Consider the following 25,086-nt stretch of genomic DNA (forward strand, 5'->3'; position numbering starts at 1 on the left):
GGTCAAATAAATTTTCAGTTATTCTCTTTTTGATACACTTTGAGAAATACTCCTGTAATAAATGCGAAGAATCACTAATCACTACATACTGTTATAACCTAAGAACTGGCAAGTTTCCTTTTTAATTTTAGCCAGCAATTTTCAAGTTGTGGGTTTTGACCCCTTAGTAACTTGTGAAATCAGTTTTGTGGGTCTTGACCAATAGTTGTGTTTACAATGAAAGTGAGAATGCCAGTGTTTTATTTGAAGTAAGGGTAGGTAATATGTTTGTATGTGTGTTATTAGATCACGACATGCATTTTATTTCTTATCTTAGGTCACAATAAAATATTTTAGAGTCTTTTAAGTTTTATGGTTGCCACCTCTCTCAAAGTAGGAGAGTCAATTCACATAGAAAAAGCTCATCTAGGTTAATCTAACCCAATAATGCGTGGGCTAAGCCTAATGTTTTTTAAGCTATAAGTTCAATGAAAGATAAATAATAATTTGAGTAATATACTCAAAATTAATCAAATTGATTTTACTCATTATTAAGTTGACAGAATACTTTGTATCAGATAGCTTAATTATCTATGGCTATAATTCTGATATAAAAGCTGCCAATGTTAGCTCTGAAGCCCTGAAAAACCTTGGATTATTCAGAAATTACTCTTTTATTTATTTCTAATGTAAATCTTTCTAAAAAGCCCCGTAACCACCTTTTTTTTTTTTTAAAAAACAAGACAATTTCTTGATTCATGATCACTGTTAAAAAGCTCAAGTTTTCCATGATGCTTTATACTAAAATACCTTTAGGAGTTAACTGCTATGCATAAAACTGACTGCGACAACATGAAATGATTTAGGCTTTGCTTCTGAGTTCTACTTTTAATTTGCTGAAATGAATACACCCAGACTTTGCTAACAGCGGAGACCAAGCATGTCAAACTCAAAGGCTAACACGGGCCAAATAAACAAGGTTTAGGTTTTTGTGGGCCGCAAAAAAACAAAAGCTTTAATTTTCATAGAAACGTAGGTTTATTTCAATAGAAACATGCTGAATACAAAGGGCTGAAATAAATGAGTGATCGTTAACATAAAATAATAGAACATTTTAATAAAAAGTAATATTTTTTCTTGAACATTAACTTACCAGACACTGAATAACTGCACAAATAAGCGTAACGCAAACAAACCTATTTTTCTTGTTCTCCGAAAGACAAATATTTCCTGTTGCGCACACCAAACAAGTCAGTCCGAGACTAATGACGTGGCAATCAGCTGCTAAAATATCCGCTGCTAGTATTAGTGGAGAGAAATGGTGCGCCTGCGCATAAGGCGCGTAGGTGCGTAAGGGAAATGAATGCAACACGATTATAGAATCAGTCATTAGCAAACGTTGTAGTTTGTTATTAATAATTATGTATAACAGTATATTATAAAAATTAAGTCACAAAATTTTTATTAAAATGTTTCTTACATACTGCTATATTGGCTGGGCCACAAAAATAATCGTGCAAGGCTGCAAGTTTGACATGCTTGGTGTAGACAAAATAACACAGAGCAAATGGTGTTCAAACCCTTTAATCTCATTGATACTATTCGTGGAAATTTCTCCACAGGACATTTACAGAAAACAAAAAAACTATGAAGAAAGCTGTTTAGATCAGTTTTACCTACTGTAACATCAAAATGTCCAACAACAGGGGTACAGAGTAAGAGAGTACATAACATTAAGGATAATTATAAACTAAGTTGATAAAGAGATAGTAAATGTAAAGAAAACAGAATGCAAAATGATAGGTATACCATGTTACATCTATGTATTTGTAACAGGAGTTAAAAGAAATGTAAATGCTATCCTAACTTAAATGATGAATTTTCCTGTCCTAGCTAGTTTGGCTCAATGGATAGAGCCTCGGCCTATGGAGTGAAGGGTCCCGGTTTCGATTCTGGTCAAGGGAACATGCCTAGGTTGCGGACTCGATCCCCAGTAGTGGGTGAGCAGGAGGCAGCTGATCAATGATTCTCTCTCATCATTGATGTTTCCTATCTTTCCCTTCCTCTCTGAAATCAATAAAAATGTTTAAAAAATGAATTTTCCTAAAGAAATACAAGATAAATTTTAGGAAAACAAGAAAAAGGTCAATGATTATGTTTGAGGGATTAATGGGTTTTCAACAGAGATGAGGTGGAATGATGTGGAAAGAAGTTTGTTATTAATAATTATGTATAACAGTATATTATAAAAATTAAGTCACAAAATTTTTATTAAAATGTTTCTTACATACTGCTATATTGGCTGGGCCACAAAAATAATCGTGCAAGGCTGCAAGTTTGACATGCTTGGTGTAGACAAAATAACACAGAGCAAATGGTGTTCAAACCCTTTAATCTCATTGATACTATTCGTGGAAATTTCTCCACAGGACATTTACAGAAAACAAAAAAACTATGAAGAAAGCTGTTTAGATCAGTTTTACCTACTGTAACATCAAAATGTCCAACAACAGGGGTACAGAGTAAGAGAGTACATAACATTAAGGATAATTATAAACTAAGTTGATAAAGAGATAGTAAATGTAAAGAAAACAGAATGCAAAATGATAGGTATACCATGTTACATCTATGTATTTGTAACAGGAGTTAAAAGAAATGTAAATGCTATCCTAACTTAAATGATGAATTTTCCTGTCCTAGCTAGTTTGGCTCAATGGATAGAGCCTCGGCCTATGGAGTGAAGGGTCCCGGTTTCGATTCTGGTCAAGGGAACATGCCTAGGTTGCGGACTCGATCCCCAGTAGTGGGTGAGCAGGAGGCAGCTGATCAATGATTCTCTCTCATCATTGATGTTTCCTATCTTTCCCTTCCTCTCTGAAATCAATAAAAATGTTTAAAAAATGAATTTTCCTAAAGAAATACAAGATAAATTTTAGGAAAACAAGAAAAAGGCCAATGATTATGTTTGAGGGATTAATGGGTTTTCAACAGAGATGAAGTGGAATGATGTGGAAAGAGTGGAGGACGCAGGACAGGAGCAAAGAATTAGGAGCTGGTAGCCAGGAGGAATACTAAGTTTGGGGTAGTTTGAGTAGTCTGCTCTGGACAGAACAAGACATTTAATAGGGAGAAGAATAGGTAAGCTGGAAAATTAGGTAAGGCTTCATATATTAGTCTTTTTGAGGAGTGACAGAATCAGAATGTGCTTTAGAAATGTTACTTTAACAATAATATGAGGTGGGGTAGAAGGGGGCAACATTAGAAGGAAAACCTTCTGATGTGAAAGTTACAGGAGAACAGTATTATGAATTTAACTGCTTTTGAAAAGTTCTAATGTCACTATTAAGTACTAACCATACCAAACTTTAGGAAGAAATATATTTTAGAGGCAATGTAAGTCTGTTATATATTTATGTTTAATATATTAGTTATATGTTAATAACTAATATATAGCCCTACTACATATAAGTATGCACAAATACTAAATATCCTGCTAAAATATTATATTTGGCTAATTTCATACTACATTGATAAATATTAGATAAGAATGAGAAAAATAAGATTAGATTTGGCTTTTTATATGCACATACTTAATGGAGCCCTAGCAGGTTTGGTTCAGTGGCTAGAGCAGTGGTTCTCAACCTTCTGGCCCTTTAAATACAGTTCCTCGTGTTGTGACCCAACCATAAAATTATTTTGTTGCTACTTCATAATTGTAATGTTGCTACTGTTATGAATCGTAATGTAAATATCTGATACGCAGGATGGTCTTAGGCGACCCCTGTGAAAGGGTCGTTGGACCGCCAAAGGGGTCGAGACCCACTAGTTGAGAACCGCTGGGCTAGAGCATTGGCACGTGGACTGAAAGATCCTGGGTTCGATTCTGGTCAAGGCCACGTATCTTGGTTGCAGGCTCTATCTCAGCCCTGGTCAGGGTACATGGGGAAGGCAACTGATTGACGATTGACTGGTCACTCTCACATTGATGTTTCTCTCTCTGTCTCTCCCCCTCTCTTCCACTCCAAAGTCAATGGAAAAATATCCTTGGGTGAGGATTAACAACAACAACAACAACAACAACAACAACAACAACAACAACAAAAGGTTACTTAATGGAAGTAGGAAATGCAAATTTCAGATCTTATTTGCTTCACAATAAACAATCTAGTTATATCAACCTATATAAAACTTTGACTTTATATCTATATCAGGCTCAGCAAACCACAGCCTGTGGGTCAAATTTGCCCCACCACTTGTCTTTGTACACAAAGTTTTATTAGAACACAGTGACAAGTATTTACACATTGTCTGTTGGCTTTTGTAACTACAATGTCAGAGACAAGTGGCCCATAAAGCCTAAAATATTTGGGCCTTTACAGAAAAATCTTGCTGACTCTCAATCTATATCATGTCATAATTTATTCAAAATGAAACAAAGTGTCACCCACCTATATATAACTATATAGCCTACATATGTATATTCTGTACAGTTCAGGTCATTGCAAATTGGTTTATTTAATGAAGACAAAATACCAAGGTGTTGCTTTATAACAAGTGAAAAAACACCATTACAAATGAAGCAGGCAAAAGAAAAGATATTAAGAAATACCTGGTTTTAAGTACCACAGTTTTGATATTAACATAGCACTTTCATCAATGTACAGCTAGCAAATCACTATGAGAAAGAACTTTAAAAAGAAACATGCTTTTTAGAAAGTCTATTATGTAAATGATAATTTTCTACTTAATATAGAAAGCAGGGATCAAATGATCCTTTCCTTGACAAATATACACAGTGAGAAAAAAATAAAGGTGGAAGCACAATCTAATTTTACACCTCAAGGAATTAAAAAAAAAAACTAAGCCCAAAGTTAGTAGAAGTAAGGAAGTAATAAATCAGAGCATAAATAAATGAAATAGAATAAAAAAACAGAAAAGATTATGAACTAATTTGTTTTTTAAAAAAGATAAAATAAAATAGAAAGGTGAAAGATCTGTACACTGAACACTATAAGACACTGATGAAAGAAACTGAAGACACAAATAAATAGATACTTCATGCTCATGAATTGAAAGTATTGTTAAAATGTCCATACTACCCAAAGCAATTTATAGATTCCATTCTATCCCAATAAAAGTTCAAGGCATTTTTTTTTCACAGAAATAAACAAAAAATCCTAAGATTTGTATAGAATCACAAAATGGCCAAAGCAATCTTGAGGGGTGGAGGGGGAACAAAGCTGGGAGTATCACACTTGCTGATTTCAAACTATATTACAAAGCTGTAGTTATCAACAGTATGGTACTGACATAAAAGCAGACATATGGACCAGAATAAGCCTAGATGTAGACCCACATATATATGATCAGTTAATTTCCAAAAAAGGAGTCAAGAATATTCAGTGGGGAAAGGATAGTCACTTCAATAAATGGTGTTGGAGAACTGGACAGCCATATGTAAAAGAATAAAACTGAATCACTATTTTACACCACAAATAAAAATCAACTCAAAGTAGATTAAAGACTTCAAAGTATGACCTGAAACCATAAAACTCCTAAAAGAAAACATAGGCAGTAAGATACTTGACAATGATTTTTTGGATTTGACACCAAAAGCAAAGACAACAAAAACATTCAGGGAAATGCAAATCAAAACCGTGAGATAGCACCTCACACTGTTATAATCTACACTAATAAAAGAGAAACATACAAATTGGTGTCACTCTGCTACGCCCACCAGCCAATCAGAGTGACTATGCAAATTAACCCAACAAAGATGGCGGTTAATTTGCATATGTAGGTGCAGAGCGAAGACTGAAGGCTCCAGCCGGAGTGAAGAGTGAAGAGTGAAGAGTGAAGAGTGACCGGAGAAGACTGAAGACTCGCTGCGGCCAGACCAAAGGCCTGGGTCCCGGGTGCCGGAGGAAAACCGGTGCCGGCAGGCAGGGGAAGGAAGGCCTATTGCACGAATCTCTTCGGGCAACAAGCCTCTAGTGCAGGGGTGGGCAAACTTTTTGACTCGAGGGCCACAATGGGTTCTTAAACTGGACCGGAGGGCCGGAACAAAAGCATGGATGGAGTGTTTGTGTGAACTAATATAAATTCAAAGTAAACATCATTACATAAAAGGGTACGGTCTTTTTTTTTTTTTAGTTTTATTCATTTCAAACGGGCCGGATCCGGCCCGCGGGCCGTAGTTTGCCCACGGCTGCTCTAGTGGCTATTATAAAAAAGACAGTAAATAACAAATGTTTGCGAGGATGTGGAAAAAATGGAACCCCAGTGCATGGTTTGTGGGAATGTAAACTGGTGCAGCCACTATAGAAAGTGGTATAAAGGTTCCGCAGAAAAAACAAAAACAAAATAAAACTACCATATGATCAAGTAATTCCACTTCTGAGTATATATCTGAAGAAAACAAAATCACTAAAGAGATACCTGCACTCCCATGGTCATTGCACCATGGCTCAGTGGTTGACCTATGAACAAGGAGGTCACGGTTTGAGTCCTGGTCAGTGCACATGCCTAGGTTGTGGGCTTGATCCCTAGTGTGGGGAGTGCAGGAGGCAGCCAAACAATGATTCTCTCGCATCATTGATATTTCTATTTCTCCCTTCCTCTCCGAAATCAATAAAAATATATTAATCAAACAAAAAAGTTGTTAAGAAAACAAATCTTAAAAATTATTGTCATAAGAAAAAATATAGCTACTGAACATTAACTAATCTTATTTGGTAATCATTTCACAATACACACATATACCAAAAATTATTTTATACACTTTAATAAATGTTACATGTTAATTATATCTCAATAAAACTGAAAATAAATGGTGACAGCAGCTTCAAATATATAATAAATATAAAGTATATATACATAAAACTAATTTTCAAAAATTATTTTATTAAATTCAATTAAAATTGGATGACTATATTTTTATATTAAAATAAATGGACAGATTTTAGCTCTTACTATAATATTCATTTTGGTCCTTATAAACTGTATGAAGTAGGAAGAAAATTGGTTTCTCCATTTTAAAAGTTAATGAACCAAGGCTTTTAAAAGGTTATGATTTGTCCAAGGCTCTGATTCTAGTGCTCTTTGTACTACAATTTATATTGGGCTTAATGAAGAATTTTCAAAAGTTAGTACAATAGAAGTCAGAGAATGCTAAATTTTATGGTTGGTGGAGGGTATCTATTTGACAACTGATCTCTAAACAACACAGGTTTGAATTGTGTGGGTCCACATGTATGCAATTTTTTTTTTCAATGACCAGTGCAATCAATTGACCCACACAGTTCAAACTCGTGTTTTTCAAGGGTTAACTCTGTGATTGGGAATCCACATATTGGAGAGAAGACTATAGTTACATGCCAATTTTAGACTGCATGGGAGTTGGTATTCCAAATCCCCACTTTGTTCTAAGGTCAAATGCATATTATATCATAATATATCATATAATGTTATGTGATATATATTGCATATTGTATATTATATAACATTATTCTAACACACTGAATTCTCTTATTCTAGAAACAGCTTGATACAGGTATTAAAATAATGAATACCTACTTGATATTACACTGTACCACAATATATTATACTATACATATATACCAGGATATATTATACTATATAATATTAACTTGTTACTATAGTAGTATACTAACTAATAGAATACGAGGTTATACTATACTATACAGGCAGTCCTCGGGTTACGTCGGACTCGATGTACCTTGTTTCATGGTTACGTCACCATCTCCCATTTACCGTATTTATATAAAAAAAAAGTACCATCATTTTGACGTATGTACATATGTGCTTTGTGTTTTTTTATTTACTTACCACAAGTAAAGGTCAGGAATTGTTAACTTTCTTTTAATTTTGTTTTGCTGTTTCACTTCATTACTGCTGTGTATGTGCTCCATGTGAGTAACGTAGGTGCTTACACTGGGTGGCCAGATTATTATGACCACCTGACGTTTGTAGGCAAATTAGCTATAATTTCGTGCTGAAGTTGCTAGAGGGCCAGACCATTATAAATAGGGAAGCAGGTTGTTTACCACGACAGTAGAAGTGATTTTTTTCTGAAGATATGGGTAAACAACGCGATTTAACAGCCTTTGAACGTGGGATATATATATATAGTATGTAGGTGGGTTCCAAATTACAGCGAAAATCGCGTTACGTCACGCCGTAGGAACGGATCTCTGACGTAACCCGAGGATCTCTGGACTGTACTGTACTATACTATACTATAATATCAAGTAGGGATTTATTATCTTAATATCTGTATGAGGGTCTTGTAGGGTAGGGTTTTCATAACTTTTTTTTAGAAAAGGGAATTCAGTATGTTAGAGTAATGACTAGTTCTTCATCAATAGGTTCGCTCAGAATTATTTGCTATCTCCTCACCCCTCAATCATGTATATTTCAACAGATAGGAAAACTTTATAGAAGCTATGTTCTAAGGCTGGCTTGAGATATGGAATGGAAAGGAGAGAACACCATTAGCAAACTTTAATACATTTAATTTTTATGAAAAGATATTTCTACATAATAAATCTCTTTAAATTAATATTGTCAGTTATCTACTAAGCAAATTTTGGACCAAAAAAATTTTGTGAATGGAAATCATGGACAAAAAATTTTAAAAGAGTACTTTAAAGTCACACTCAACAACAGCTAGGTATATATTAAGCCAACTTCTGTACTAAAATATTCTCCAAACACTTCCTAAAGATATCACTGCTGATAAAGTCTTTACAAAACTAAAAGCTTGAGTTTTTCAGAAAAGTATTTTATAAAACTAATCAAATGAACCAAAATAAATTTCCATTACAGTATTATTAAAGATTCTGAATATTACAATCCTACATACTTCACCAAAAATTCCTCAACTTAGGAATTCATAAACTATGCCAAAAAGTCACTCTCAAAAACAGTACTTTCAAATTTACAGAAGGTTAGAGTCCAAAACATAATCCAACTATTCAGTGCTACATAAAAAGCAACTAGCTAATGTATTTCAGTGATCAACATTTGATAATAACTGCCATAAATGAGGTGAAATAAGTGTCCCTAATGACTACAATCATTAGCTAATCAAAGCACTACAATTTAAAGGCTATAATCTCAAATAACAGGTGGTATGGCGTATTTTTTTGAAAGCAGTGAGTGCAAGTGATGGAAAACTAGTTATTAGAAGGACGAACAAAATAATTTCCTTGGATATTAAGCTAAGCTATTTTGAGACACTCTGGAATGTAAAAAATCAAACTGTTAACATGTATAATTACTGATACTAAGCTGTTAACACTTTTAAAACATGTTAGTCGATGATCATGACGGTCTTAAAAATCTCATAACTTTATTTAATTTAGAGATATATTGTACATTAGGGTATTTTAGGATAATATTCTTAGCAAAATATTTTAATAATAAAGATATTATTTTTGCATTCAACGTATTTTAATAGACAAGTATTTTTTTAAATGTTAAAGTTTTTACAAAGGTTATGTTGGTTCTCTATCCCCTTTCCTCCGATTAGCAAGGAAGAAACTAGGTGATGGTGACAGACTGGGAAGATGACAGAAGCAGGAGAACGGAACTATTACTGAGCCAATCTTGTAACAGTTATAGAGCAAAATAAAGGTAAAGGGTAAATTAAAATGACATGAATATGATTAGGTCTCCTCTGAATCTTAATAAAAACTAGGTAGTTGACAGAGTGAAAGAGTCATTACAAAGTTTAGGGAACAGAAAGTTGAAAATTAAGTATATCTCAAACTAGGTTCTACTGACAGAAACAAAGGACGGAAACACAATTTTAATTTACAAACAAAAGCCTTTTCAGAACATGGTGGCAATACAGTCTCTATTCATTAAGTAGGCACTTAATATGCTCTTATTATATACAATGTATTATGCTAGGTACTAAGGATATACACATATTCCTACAGAAATCAAAACAAATGTAACAATATCACTTTACATTTAATAAGTTCACACAAAAGACAAAATAAGTAATCTATACCAGGAGTCATAAATCTATATCGCTACCATTCAAAATTTACCGGTAAAGCATATTCAACAAATTTCAAGTTACTCTAAAGAATGAATATTTTAAATATGCACATCAGATAAAATACTTTAAGGATGAAATTTTATGGCTCTTCTTTAAAAAATCCACACAACCTACTAAAAACTTTGACTTAGGAATTAACCACAAAAGTATTCCAGCAATATTCAGCCTAATTCCTTTACCTAGAAAAACAGCAATGTAAAAATGGATGATTTTCTGTGACTGTCCAAAGTAAATCTCAAGTAAAACGTATTACAAAGGGTCAGTAATCTACAACTATGCATGTAATTTTTAAAAATCCATATGTATAACACTGACATGCTAACTTAGCAGAAATCTAAGATAAAACCAAAATTAATTCATTACTAAAAAATAATAGATACTAATTTTAAGGTATAAGTAAAGCAAAAATTATCTATATGGGATCTTGAAATGAACCTAAGCACTGAAATCAGAGTTTTGATAAAAGGTCCACTTATAATTGTAGATAGATTAATATATGTGTTTATATACACATACACTGAGTGGCCAGATTATTATGACCACCTGACGTTTGTAGACAAATTAGCTATAATTTCGCGATGAAGAAGCTAGAGGGCCAGACCATTATAAATAGGGAAGCAGGTTGTTTACCATGACAGTAGAAGTGTAGAAGTGATGAAGATATGGGTAAACAACGCGATTTAACAGCCTTTGAACGTGGGAGATACACACACACACACACACACACACACACACACACACACACGCACATGCACACACATTACTAACAGGCAGACAGACGCACCTAGATAGCCTACTCACTCACCAAAAGAACATATCTAGTATATATATTTGTGTTAAAAGTACATTTAGGAGAAACAAGGATTGGTACTAAAAAGATCACATTCACAGGCAATGAAATTACATGTAAAAACCACAGGAAATAATACAAGAGTTACTAACGAGGATATATATTAATTTGTTGATGTTCAGTTGCAAAGATTCATTGTTAAAACAGAGCTTAAAAAGCAAGGCTAGCATAAGATGACAGATGGCAGGAGAGAAAAAGATGGTCGAGACCAAGGTTGACAAAAGGGTACCACTTTCCATCTGATCTTTCTAAAATTGCTTTAAGTATACTCTTTACTACATATACATATATACCACTCCCAAACTTTCAGTCAGAATTTAAGATGCACTCTTAGAAAATAAAAACAATTAATTAAAGCTGAAATGTTAATTATTTTTGTAGGTCTGATTGCCATAATTTTAAATCTGAAAGTTTTGCCCTGGCCAGTGTGGCTCAGTTGGTTGGAGCATCGTCTTATGCACAGAAGGGTAAGGGTTCAATTCCCTGTCCAGGCACATACCCAGGTTGGGGCACATACGAACAGCAACTGTTTCTCTCTCTCTCTCTCTCTCTCTCCCCCCGCCCTCTCTCTCTAAAAATTAATAAAAACATATCCTCAAGTGAGGATTAAAAAAGAAATCTGAAAATTTCACTAAAATAAAATATTAGTGATTCAAAAGCAATCTTTTTCATTTTTGAAAGAAAAAAACACAAATAAATTAACAGTGAAAAGTAAATGTTTAATGAAGACCAAGTAAGAATAAAAATAGATTAGTCATAACAAGTTACTTTTTTAAGAGTTCTTAGTAATAACACTATGTTTTAATAAGCTTTTTAAGATAGACAAGGCACAACAGCATTTTACAAAAATAACCATTACAACTTCTATATCTCCTAATACACAACTCTCTGATGATGTAAATGTCCTCTATCTGCATTAATAAGGTACCCTCTTGCCACATGTGGCTATTAAGGATGTGAATTTTAAATTTTATTTAGTTTAAACTAATTTCAATTTAAATAGCCTAATGAAACAGGTGACTACCATAAAGGATAGCATAATTCCATTCATGTTTGTTTATAAGTATAAATCTAAGTTTTTATTTAATGAACTTTTCAAAGAATTAGAACTTAAAAATCAAATAAATGTTCTCCTTTATTGCCTTAAGAACTATACTGATATTGCATGGGCTAAATATTAGGTCTTGCCACACTGCAGCATCTATCTCTCTATCAATCTATCAATCTACCTAACTACCTACCTACCTATAAAGTAGTATACACACACAAAAAAGAAAGAAAAAAATTATACTTTCTGTACAAACTGCCACTCTTTTCAGCACTTAAGACCCCCATTTCTCCCCACCCTCACCCCTGGAAAAAATACAACTTACTCAAGTATATGGAGAATTTAACTCAGCAACCATACAAAACGCAAAGCAAAACACCTCACAAACTAATTATTTAACCCAATTTGAGGTACATATCATTCCCTCTTACTTTTCCATAGAAAAGACCTAAACTATATATTTTTTAAACAAAACATTTGTCACTGGCCATCTTTCCTGCAAAAAAAACCCCCAAAAAACAAAAAAAACACTTTTATATAACTAAACTATATAAATTCAAACTATTTATCAATAATCAATAATTAACTCAGAGATAAGTCTGTAAGAAAACAGTATTGAAACACTGTACAGTCTTTAAACATTTATAACATTGATTTTTGTATACTGTACAGTTCAATTGAGATGTCAGAAATTAAAATTCAATTTATTACCTCATTATAGAATGAAATATCTCTACAGTTAACTTGTTAGAAAGTTGTTAAATACATCCATTCTAATAATTCACTTGACTCACAGGCAACTTTCAAAAATACCTAAAATAACTAAATAGCAAAAAAACTTATCACTGTGTACCAACTAGTAAAAATTATAACTACGGTAAGTAGTTCAAGTAAGACTGGGAGATAAAGAACTTTCATTGAGAATTTTTTTATCTATATTACCAAAAAAAAAAAAATTCACTATTATTTTGCATCAATGTTATATTTTCATGTAGTGGTGTTTCAATTTTGGTAAATTTCCATTTTTTTAATCTTTAGTAACCCTAATATGCAAAGGAAAACTGATTAGAATACAAATGATATCAGTATAATTATTCTTACCTTTATTTGACTTTGATGGTTTATTCTTGATAGGTTTAAGGGAACTTCGTGATTTGTCCTCTCTATCTTTAATAAGTTTCTGAACATCATCCAAAGACAGTTTTTGCAGGACAACTACAGGCTTAGCTCCTTTATTTAGATCTTCAACTAATCCCATTTTTTCTACTTTGTCTTTCTGTTCTCCTTTCATTTCCATTTTCTTTGTCTCCTGAGTAATATTGCCATCTTTATCCCTCTTGATTTTTGGAATGACAAAATTCTTCAATGCACCAGACCTGCCACCCAACAAGTAACTTGGAAATTCTGCCTTATTATCAGTGTGTGCTTTATTACTGTCTACTTTACTCTTGTTACCCTCTGTCCTTTTGTCATCTTTACTATTTGGTGATTTGAAACCAGGCTTATCGGGTCTTGATTTATTAGAATCTCCTTGTTTAACACGAGGACTGTCAGGCCTTGATTTTTGCTCTCCAGAAGATGGTCTTTCCCTCGAGTCCCCTGATTCATGTCTGTTTTTTCTTTCTAGTTTATCAGGTTTTGAACCATCAGATTTAGTGCCATGTTCATTTCTACTGGAGGATCTCAATGTTTCTGGTCTTCGAACTCTAGACTGATCCCCCCGATGTCGGTCTGGTTCACTCCTGTCATCTGATTTTTGTTTACTATCATGGTCACGTCTTAGTGATTCAGAAATGGATCGTCCATCAGGTCTTTGCTTTAAGGCTTCAGCTCGTTCTGATTTTAACCGAGGTGAATCAGATTTAATATCCTGTTTATGTTTAGACACTTCAGGCTTTTTCTCTGTTGATGGCTTTCCAGAATCCCTCCTATTTTCATGCCTATGTTTTGGTGTATCAGGCCGACCTTCACTTTTTTGCTTTGGAGTTTCAGGCCGCCCATCACCCTTTTGTTTTGGGGTTTCAGGACGCCCATCACTCTTTTGTTTTGGAGTTTCAGGTCGGCTTTCACTCTTTTGCTTTGGGGTTTCAGGTCTTGACTTTGTTGTTTCTGATCTGCCATTATTTTGTTTGTTGTCATTTGGTTTTGTGTCAGATAGTCTATTTTCATTCTGTTTAGGCTCGGTTGTGGTGCTCTCATTTTGTTTGGATTCCATATTTCTGCTCTCATTCTTTTTAGGTTCTTCTGTTTGTGTCTCAATTTTCATTTCTAACTTACTTTCGCTTGATTTTGTCTCCACCAATCTATTTTCATTTGGTTTAGCTTCGGCCAATCCACTTTCATTTTGTTTTAATTCACTCTTTGAAAGCTCAGGATCAGACTTTTTTTTAGGAGTCTCAGGATGGTTTTCTGGCATAGATTTAAGATTTCCAATAATATCTTCTTGAAGAACAGAAATAGGTGTATCATTACATTGCTTGATTTCTTCAGGCTTTTTTATGGAGTCTGAGTCCTGAGTTACAGAAGCCTGAGAGTCCACTCTTCCTGCCTGATGAAGATCAATGCTAACCATTAATGCTGGCCTTGACCCATTTCCCGTAGAACCCGTCTCCTGAGAAGCTGGTCTATTACCTCCTGTAGCACCCCCAGCCTCCTGTGGGTAAGAATCTTGTTTTCTTTTTTTCAAAGGCTTATCTGAAATTTAAAGATAAATATTCAATATCAGTAATAGACATATATTCTTATCTTATTAAAAAAACCATATGAACTTTGGCTATTTTTTTAAAGTCATCATGTTTTTAAAAAAATGTGATGAATGCAAATATCAATATGCATATATAAAATAGTAGGCACAAATGATATATTTTTAAACCAAGTTTTGAGGAAATATTCATGCTTGCTATATCTCAATAAATGTTAGTGACTATAGCAAAAAAAAAATTAATAGCATACTTGTTGAGTATATAAGTAAGCCTAAGAATATAAAATAAATGGAACTTAAAATACATTAAATACAAACATATTTTTGTTTGTATATGATAAAGATAAACCACATTCCTTATATATAAATAAGGCAACCAGTTATAAATCATGTATTCTCATTTTAACCATTAACCCAAAACTACAGAGAGGTAAATCTGCCAACATATTAAAAAGAAAATGTGAACTTTACAATATGTAGGAAAGTATGGAAAAGAATAAAGCCCAAAAGAAAATAGAAACCATGCCACTGTAAAAAACAAATGAGGAGAGTATAAAAAAAATTTAATAGTTCATTAACCTTTGATCCAGGATTCAAATTCTTCAAGGTGTCAACAGCACAAATGGAATTTAAAAGCTAATACACAGAAGTATATTTAAAATAAGGTAGCATTTAAGTATAAAAATGAAAGCATTTTAGATAAATCCTGCCATCAGCAACTTCCACTGAGGAAAAATGGCTGGGCTCTTCAACGTAAATTTCTAGGGTCTATATCTTGGCAGCAGTAAGAAATGATTTACAGTATTCTGAAATGTAAAGACAAAAATACAAACAAACACAAATCCACCACCACAGTAAAATGTCAAGGAAATTTTAACAACTTTGTATTTCTGTGCATGATTAAACCTTAAGAGGCTGCTAAGTCATTTTCTATAAATTAAATCTCTAATTAGTTCTTGGGAATAGTTATATTATAGCACCTTGAGGTTTTCCTGCTATACTATTTACTTGCTGAATTGACTGGCTCTGTTTTAAGACATTTTAAATCATTTTTACAGGAGAACTTCTAGATTCTCTTATATATTCATTAATATGATATAATATCATTTAAGCAAAACAGTATGACAAGGATAAAGTCAAACTGGACACTAAAAAACAGCCCCTTATCATTAGGGAATTAAGTTCTGAAAAAAATTTTTAATGGTAATACTGCTTTTATACACCAAGTTCCATCATTTTGTTTTCAAAGTTAGAAGAAATTCATCCAGTTTAAATCTAATCAAATACCAGTAAAATTTACTTCAGATATTTGTTAATTTTGTAGAAAAAAGTCATTCTGCTTTTTCAGTTATTCAGAAGTCAAATCTACCATCACATATACTCCATTTGCAAAACTACATACGATAATAATAATAATGATAATAATAATGTATATTATCATTAGACTGTCTTCCCTAGTTAATCTGGTAAAACTTATATGAAGCTTTTTGCATCAATAACTAAAAACAACAACATTCAGAATAATTAATTTATATTTACAGAATTTTATAGGATGCTTTATCACATTATACTTAATCCTTAAATGTTTACAATAGGAATCTAGAAATTTAAATTTAAATCTAGTATAATCTAAATTTTTTTATTTTTCAAAAAATATGCTTTGTGAAAGTTCTTAAAACTATGACACAGATCTCAGGCATCTGAAGATTTCTCTTAAGAAATCTTTGGCTCATGCTTTTATTAACATGAGCAATCTGTCTTTCAGAAAAACATTAAAATATCTTGAAGGCTAAATTTTAAAGAATTACAAAATACTAAAGCATTTATAGATCATTAACCTATTTAGCAAATAGTTTAATTTCAAAGAAGTTACCATGTTTGATTTAGTTATCTTAAACTATAGATGTTGTAATTATTTATAATAAAAAATCATGAAAGCATTTGCATAAGAGTAATATATTAGGATTGGGAAAGCTCTGATAATTTACTGCACTATGCATAAAATATTGCTAAATAGAAAGTTTTAATCTTTTAACTATTGAACAGTATGTCACCTCTTCTGTAAAACTGTGAAAAATTCCATTACTGCTGCAAGGATTCTTGGACATGTTAAGAACATGCAGGTTCTGATTCAATTGATCTAATTCAGTTCCAACATGAACTTGTTCCTGTAAAGTGGCTCTGAATCTGCATAGGTCACTTTTGTCATTACTCTTCATTACATCATAACCTTCATCTAGTGATGGAAAACCATCTCTATGAAGAATAATTTTAATATTTGGGACACTGTTTATCTTTAAGTCCTATTTAGCATTGGGAACCATAAGATTAGCTATCAGAATGTATATAATCCTGAAGAAAATGCTTAAACCAACATCACTTGTCATCCAGATGCTAATATTCTGAAAATAAGATCCAGATTATTATGCTTATAAGAAACAAAGTATAACACTTGCTTAAATCTACTGCATGTGATAACTAAAAACACTTAAGTTAGGAATCACAACAATTATACACATAGTAGCCCATTATGAAAAATGAAAACATGCACCCCTAAACCACAGTACAATTAACAGTGGTTAATTGCCCTATTCATATTCAAAATCCCAGTCTCTTATTTCAAATGACAGTAGGTAGTAATTTACTTCTTATGAGGGTCACAGTGCAAGAATATTGTAATATGATAAAAAAAAATTAGTATAGCTAGGCCATTCCTTATACTTGCTAACATGGAAAGTGGACCTTGGGAAAAGATGAAATTAGGCAAAGATAAACAAAGAAACCCCTCTTTGACAAAAGAAAGCAGGAATTTTCAGCACATGAAGGAGATATTAATGTCTATGGTAGGTTATTCCAGAAGCAAAGATGAATAGTCTTTAAAATTTAATTTATGTAATTACAGATGTTAACATATGAGTAGAAGATTGAGAAAAGGGTCCTTTAAGAATACTAGAAAATATTAACTTACAGAGAGTTAACCTATCAGTGTATATAAGACTATCCATATGAGAGAACAGGACAAAGGGAAATAAATATCCAGCAGCCAGAAAAGTGTCTCTTATGTGTGGAACAGAAGACATGTGTGGTATTAGGTTCTACCACATACTAGGTGAATATTTCTTCAGAGTACTTTATTCCTCTTCTCAAATTTCACAAGTATCAAATCATATTTCTAATATTACAAGATACAGATTTTTATATTTCTGGTCTATTGAAGTGAATGCTTCTCTCGTAACAAACGAATATAATAGAAACAAGTTCAGAACCTAAAGTAGAGCTCTCAGTAGACCAAAGTAGTTTTTTTCTTTTTGCTCCTTACCACCACCAATACAATAGTTATAAAAAAGTTCTCAATGTCCAACTTTAGAATATAGTAAATAGCAATTTTATGATTTAGTCCTATAATGTAGTGGTTACTAGTGATAAATTCATTTCAAGAAGTATTTCATCTCTCAAGGGCTGACTAAAACCAACCACTTCAGAAAATTTTGCTTTTATTTATGATCTCATTTGCAATTGTGCAGCAACATACCAAACATTTAATTTTCCAAAATCTCAAGATAACTTGCTTATATATAAAACACTATCCCATCACACAACGCAGAAACTGAATACAAAATGACATGGTTCAAATCAAAGGTGCTAGGTAGTATCTAAATTCCAAAGGTTTTCAAATAAAGCCAAGAAATAATGAGAACATGGCTTTCAGAAAGCAAGTTAGAAATGTCAGCACTAATATGAGGTCATCAAAATTAGCATAACCAATTTCGGAAAACATACATATTAAATTCATCTAAAGCAAATTAAAAATCAGATAGCTCTAATAAACATTTTTGCTTTTAATCCTATAACACCAGATACCTCTGTAACTCAACTTACAGAGCTCAAAATTCTAAGTCAACTCTGCTCCTTTAACTTTTCAATTATATTTGCTATAAGTTAATCAGATATTTAAAAGTAAAATACAGCCCTAGCAGGCTTGGCTCAGTGGAAAGGGCGTCAGCCTGAGGACTGAAGGGTCCCAGGTTCGGTTCTGGCCAAAGGCACATGCCTGGGTTGCTGGCTCAATCCCCAGTGTGGGGCGTGCAGGAGGCAGCCGATCAATGATTCTCTCTCATCGTTGATGTTTCTATCTCTCTCTCCTTCTCCCTTCCTCTCTGAAATCAATAAAGAAATATAAAAAAAAACCTAAAATACATATTATAAAAGTTTTTGAAAGAACAGTATGCTGTTTATTGCTTTTGTTATTCTCTCCCTAAGGTAAGTTAATGGTCTAAAATAAGTTTGCTAAAAGTCAATTAGCCCTATTTACTCTCCATAGCTTCATTCAAATTTTATATGTAAAAACTTTGGCTTCAACAAATAGGATACAATAAAAGTTCATGAAAGGTAAAACACAGCAACCAGAAGTTCACCATTTCCTGTTTTTGTTCCTACGAACAATTTTAAAAAATCATTTGAAAAATTATACTCAATTTTCCAAAAATACCCATTAAATAAAATGTTGTACAAAAGAATTCAGTCCTCAAGAATTAATAATTAATTCTTGGTCAAGAAATTACAATTTTGTTTTCTGAAAAACTGTCATAGAATTCAGGACTTTGGACTATGTTGATATAATCAAGAGAAGCTAAATACTACTACTCTCTTCATTTGGCATGCATATACTTTTATAAGAGGCTACAGGAGATATATTTTGGAAACCCCATAGTATATTTATTTCCTGAACCCCATACCACTAAACAAAGGGGAAGTACAAGCAAACACTTTTATTTCATCTTTAACATTAATGATTTACTATTTTTTAAAAAAATCATTCCAGTTCCCTAGTCAATAAAATGAAAATTTCTAGCAATCTCTTGCACTGACTCCTGTGATTTCTATATTTAGAAAACATTATAATACAACAGTTAATACAGTTTATTTTTGCAATAAAATTTTAAAAAGCCATCATGATAGGAAATATAATACAAATCTTCAGTATGTTTCTTAGTATAGGAACACAATTATCTAGAAATAATCCTGTCACATATGAACAAAATCGTATCTAAAAATGAGTTCTCCTCAACATTAAGTTTTATTTTATAATTACTGAGAAAATATAATCTTATCTATCTAGAATATCTATCTATATAAAACCCTAATATGCAAATAGACCAAACGGCAGAATGACCGGTTGCTATGACGTGCACTGACCACCGGGGGGCAGATGCTCAACGCAGGAGCTGACCCCAGCCCGCAGGCCCCGACCAGCAGCGGTGGTGGTGGGAGGCAGGGCCAGTGAGCAGGCACTGCCAGACCAGCCAAGGTGGGTAGGAGTGTGGGCCCCTGATTGCCCCACCAGTCAAACCGCAGAGGGAGTTGACTGGCGGTGGTGGGGGGTGGGGCTGGTGAGTGCACGGTGCCAGGCCAAGGCAGGTGCGAGTGGGGACCCTGATCACCCTGCTGGTCATCCCACAGATTGGCCCTGATCGCCTGGGGACCCTACCCATGCATGAATTTCATGCACTGGGCCTCTAGTTTAACTATAAAAGTAAATCATAAAGTATGCTTTGGTTTGGATAATCAGGTATTTATATGCTGACCTGTAAAGACAGCAAGTACATAAATTTTATTACTAACTTCTGTCTCTTAAAATAATCAAGAACTGAATAGGGAGCTTTCATTTGATTACAATTATTTAGTAAGCAGTAAAAAAAAGTCCACAAACTCATAGAACATGTGTCTTGAAACTCCATCCTAATATACTAGTCAGACAAAAGGGAACACTTATCTGTAATTACTAACAAAAGATCTTTGATCCTGAAGGTTTCTTATTTAATATTAACTTAAAATTCTTTTCATAATTTTTATTAGAAAAAAGTCACATAATGAAGAGATGGTAGAAAAACCACGTAAAACATCTAATCTATAACAATAAAAGCGTAATATGCTAATTAGACCAGACAGCCAAATGACCTTCCAGACGACCTTCCGGATGAAGCCGGGGCTGCGAGGGCCATGGCAAGCCACTGCTGCTTCAAGGGCTGAGCCCCTGGCATGAATTTTGTGCATCGGGACTCTAGTTGTATAATAAGCATACATACAAACTTTTCTTAAGTAACTGATTCAAAATAATTCTATAGCAGTTAACCTTGTTTTAGCAAATAAAAAAAGGTGAAAATACAAAACTATATTAACCTAACTTGTGAACAATGCATGAGATATAAAAATGCTTTAGTAGACAAGCACCAATAAAATCACTTGGTACATATTAGGTGATGGATCTGTATTATATAATTACCAAATCTCAGTTGTTTCAGATAAAAATGAAATTAAGAAGTTAATTTGAGGTACGAGTATTAGTAATAAAAATATAGAAGAGAGAAACAAAGAATTATAAAATATAATGAGGAAAGTAAGAGTAACTTAAAAATACTTTTTTGACATTATATTTGCCCAGAGTAAGAAGTGGTAGTAATGAGTTTATTTTACCTTTATCTTGAACTTCTTTTGAAAAGCGCTCCCTTTCAATAGCTGATTCTCTCTCTATTCGCTCAATTTCAGCCCATGCATCCAATTCCACTTCATCGTATATAGGTCCCTGTTGTGATACCTGTTGCTGATTCTGTACCACAGAAGTCTGGGGCTGTTTGGTAGCAACTGAAGTGTTCTGTTGTAAAACAGGCACTTGGTTTGCTGGAAGGAATGCTGTTTGTTCTTGCTGCGACAAACACTGAGCAGCATTTAGTGGGCGGTTTACATCCTGTGGAGTAATGGGTGTTTTTGAAGTCTGTCCTGGGTACTGCACATTAAAAGGAATATCATTTTCTGAAACATTGCTATTTTCCATACCAGAAAGCATATCCTCTTGCTGATCCATGTCTGAAGACCTTACACGAGAAAGTCTTAATGTAAGTTTAGTAGAGTCCTTGGATGGAGAACTAATGATATCATACATTGCAGCTTTCTCATTCTGGTCTTTTTCATCCTTGCCTAATTTCATTTTCTTTTGCTTCTTTTGTTTTCTTTCTGGAGAATCTAGCAAGATATCTGGTGGAACATCTCGAGGTGATGAACAAGGTAGAGGCTGAGATTGTAGGATTAATGGTGGTCTTGACCCTAGAAAACATTTCAACATGCAGGAATGAATAGTTATGATAATTTTACATTTTCTTATATTGTGATAGAAATAATCTATAATAAAAGCATAATATGCTAATTAGACCCGACAGCCAAACGACCTTCCGGTCGAAGCTGGGGCCGCGAGGGCCGAGTCTCTTGCACGAATTTCGTGCTTCAGGCCTCTGGTAAATTATGAGTGATGCTAGAAAAAATATTAGGAAATTATCTAATCCAAGCTACTTATTTACAAAATACAAAAAGAAAGCTTAAAGACTTGTCCCACTATGGTCTGTTAGCTTGCTGGGAGATGATCCAGGTTTCAATCCAAGTATGGCTATCATTTTCCATGCCAGTATTATTTCTAATTTTGTGCCAGTAAAATATAAATACTTAGCTTGAAAATGACAAATGAGTTCCTTGTTTCTAAAGACAATATAACACAAATATTCTGGTCTGATAATCTTTATTATTCCACTGATCATCTAGAAAAAATGGACATATCTGAAGTAAAAGTAAGTTTGTCAAATTAAAAATTAATCCTACTGACTACAGTCAATTGAATACTTACTTGCATAAGAAAATTAAGTGGGGAAAATTATAATTAGTCTTCATTAACTTCACAAACCGTTGGTAAAGTATCGATTCATGCTTTTATGTGGTCTTCTCTATGCCTCTCCACTTAACATCATTCTCTCTTTAGCTTCTTATTAGAAAACTATGCAAGTTTAACAAATTTCAAGGCTCAATAAAAATATCTTCAGTCCAGATACCATTAAATTAACAAATGCTATATAAGAGGTTTTAAAATGCTAATCAAATGCAAAACTTTTAGTTAACTAGCTGATGAGGGAAAATAACATCGTTACACTTGAGAAATGAAAGCATAATTATATCTGAATAATGTATACAATATATTTCTTGCCATGAGAATATTTATTAAAAGTTTTAAAATCCATAGGAAATGATAAAAGTTGGTTAAGATGCAAGTGCTTTATAAAAATAACTTAAACCTAGACTTGTCTTAAATTAAGATTTTACTGTTTAAGTATATAAATATTTAAGTGGTTTCCATAATACATAAATCTGACTTGGGAATCCTGTTAGGGAAAGTAATCAATGCTGTTGCCAAAATTGAGTAAGATAGTTAAGAAAAAAAGTACAGTGAAAGATTAAGTTTAATAATGGAAATTTTGAGAAATAAGAGAGCAGAGAGGGGAGCTAATTAAGAAAAAAATCCATGAAAGAAGTAAGAGAAAAATGGCAGATTCAATGTGAAATAAAGTTTTTTTTGTGGGGTATGTGGCTGAAATGGGGAGGATAGAGAAAGCTGAAGGATAATTTCAAATGTTTAAGTGAGGTAAGAAATTTGTGATTTGTAAAGATTACTGGATATAAATCTTGTTCTCCAGTTCACCCTTTCAAAATCCAGTGAGAATGATACTGTATATATCTAAAGACACTCTCAATAGTTTATAGGGGGTAAGAACAGATTCGGTTTTTTCCTCCAATAAATGAAAAACAAGAGAATAGTTTTTGGTATTCTGAATTACACTGTCTGAGTTGTTATAATTAACTTGAAATATGAAACGCTGACAGAAATTTTAGTTAAAATAATACCTTTAGGAGTTCCATCACTTCCAGCAGGGGAGCATACTGACTGTGGAGACCTCAATGGAAAAGATGCAGCATTCCTCAATGTTGAAGAATCTCCATCCTAAGAATAGAGTATAAAATTTGTATCTTGAATGATAGGAGAAGCTTTATAGAAATCTTAAAGAGAACCAATAAAAGACATAAATTACTGACAGGTAAAGTGTTGGTACCAATTCAAAAGCATAATTCTTCTGCACTTTCCTGTTTTCTTCGTGGTATATCTTAGAAGAATTGAAAGTGTATCCAAAAGAATCAACAGCCTACGCATGGCAATGAATAAGAAAACGGGTATTACTAGTACACTCCACTTTTGTTTGCTATTTCTACAAAAGGAGCTGTGAACACCCTATCAGAATGTACATTTCTTGAGAGCAGCATCCACTGTCACCTCTGGTATTACCTTAGATACATGTAACTTTTGTGATACCACCAAAACAAATTTCCATAATGTGGAATATTTTAATATAATCAAAGTAACATTAAATTCCAAGGAAAAAGTTTTATAAAGGTCTTAGGGGAAAAAAGATCTAAGTACTAATAAGTAAGGTTCTTATTAGTGTGAACATATAAGAGAACATTTTTGTGTGAGCATACATTTAAAAATAAAATTATATTTCTTCATTAAGAAACTAAACCTCTAGACCAGGAGTTGGCTAATATTTTCTATAAAGAAACAGATTAATAAATACTTTAGGTTTTTAGGCCACATATAGTTTCTGTCACATAATGTTTTTTGTTATTGTTGTTTTCAAACTTTTTGAAAATGTAAAAACCATTTTTAGTTTGTGAGTCAGACTATTGGCCAGTTTACCAACCCAGCTCTAGACTAAGCTCTATGGTTACACACTGGAACCATATTGTTCATAGCCAGATTCTCAGACCTAGCATAATCCTTGAAATACAGAAGCTATCCTTAAAATTATGGAATTAAAGTACTAGGTTATGAAACAAATATTAGAACTACTTTATTACCTTAATTACAACTAATATATTACATACGTCACTACTTAGCCTGTGCACCATGTGTAGGTAGTCATCACTTGAGCCATGTCTAGGATTATCACCATGATGATTAGCTGAACTGCCAGACAACGGACCAGATACTTTATTATCATGTATGTTTCTCAAACCACCTGCAACAATGGGACTTGATACCGATGCTGAAATTAATAAGAATAAAAGAAAGCTTTATAAACTGTTAAAATTCTTAGAGGACAATAACTGTTCACAAGAAATATTTTAAACATACATAAATTACAGAGAATAATATAACAAGCACTCATGTACTAACTCTTCAGAGCCTGATCAAATCTTAACTGTGTCCTTGATTAACAGTTAAGCCTGATCATATAATTCAGATCTACAGCCATGCACCTCATAAGGAGGTTTGAATCAACAAAGGACTGCATATATGATGATGGTTCCATAAGATTATATAATAGAGCTGAAAAATTCCTATCAGCTAGTGATGTTGTAACATTGTAGCCATCATAATGTTGCAGTGCAAAGCATTACTTATATGTTTGTGGTGAAGCTGGTGTAAACAAACCCATATTTATCATTTATATATATATATATAAAAGCCGTGACTGGAACGATGAAATGACTGGAATGACCAGTCACTATGATGCGCACTGCAGCGGCCAACCAGCCAGGTAGGG

At 33.2% G+C, this 25,086-nt stretch overlaps 1 protein-coding gene across 4 annotated transcripts in view; it reads right to left on the reverse strand.

Annotated features, from left to right (window-relative positions):
- The window catches only part of NIPBL (Nipped-B homolog (Drosophila)), a 114,719-nt gene that overhangs the window by 74,337 nt on the left and 15,296 nt on the right, over positions 1-25,086 (reverse strand). For 2 of the 4 annotated variants that reach the window (XM_014544874.1, XM_005872582.2), the window contains exons 7-10: positions 24,425-24,585; positions 23,390-23,486; positions 21,143-21,769; positions 13,069-14,661 (exon numbers count right to left, since the gene is read on the reverse strand). In XM_014544874.1, coding sequence (XP_014400360.1) covers positions 13,069-14,661; positions 21,143-21,769; positions 23,390-23,486; positions 24,425-24,585 — 2,478 coding nt within the window. Of the gene's footprint in view, positions 1-13,068; positions 14,662-21,142; positions 21,770-23,389; positions 23,487-23,578; positions 23,667-24,424; positions 24,586-25,086 lie in introns of those variants that run through there. The other 2 variants (XM_014544875.1, XM_005872584.2) reach the window with 2 other exon arrangements.

This window comes from Myotis brandtii, unplaced genomic scaffold, assembly GCF_000412655.1.
Source record: "Myotis brandtii unplaced genomic scaffold, ASM41265v1 scaffold384, whole genome shotgun sequence".
Lineage (NCBI taxonomy): Eukaryota > Metazoa > Chordata > Mammalia > Chiroptera > Vespertilionidae > Myotis > Myotis brandtii.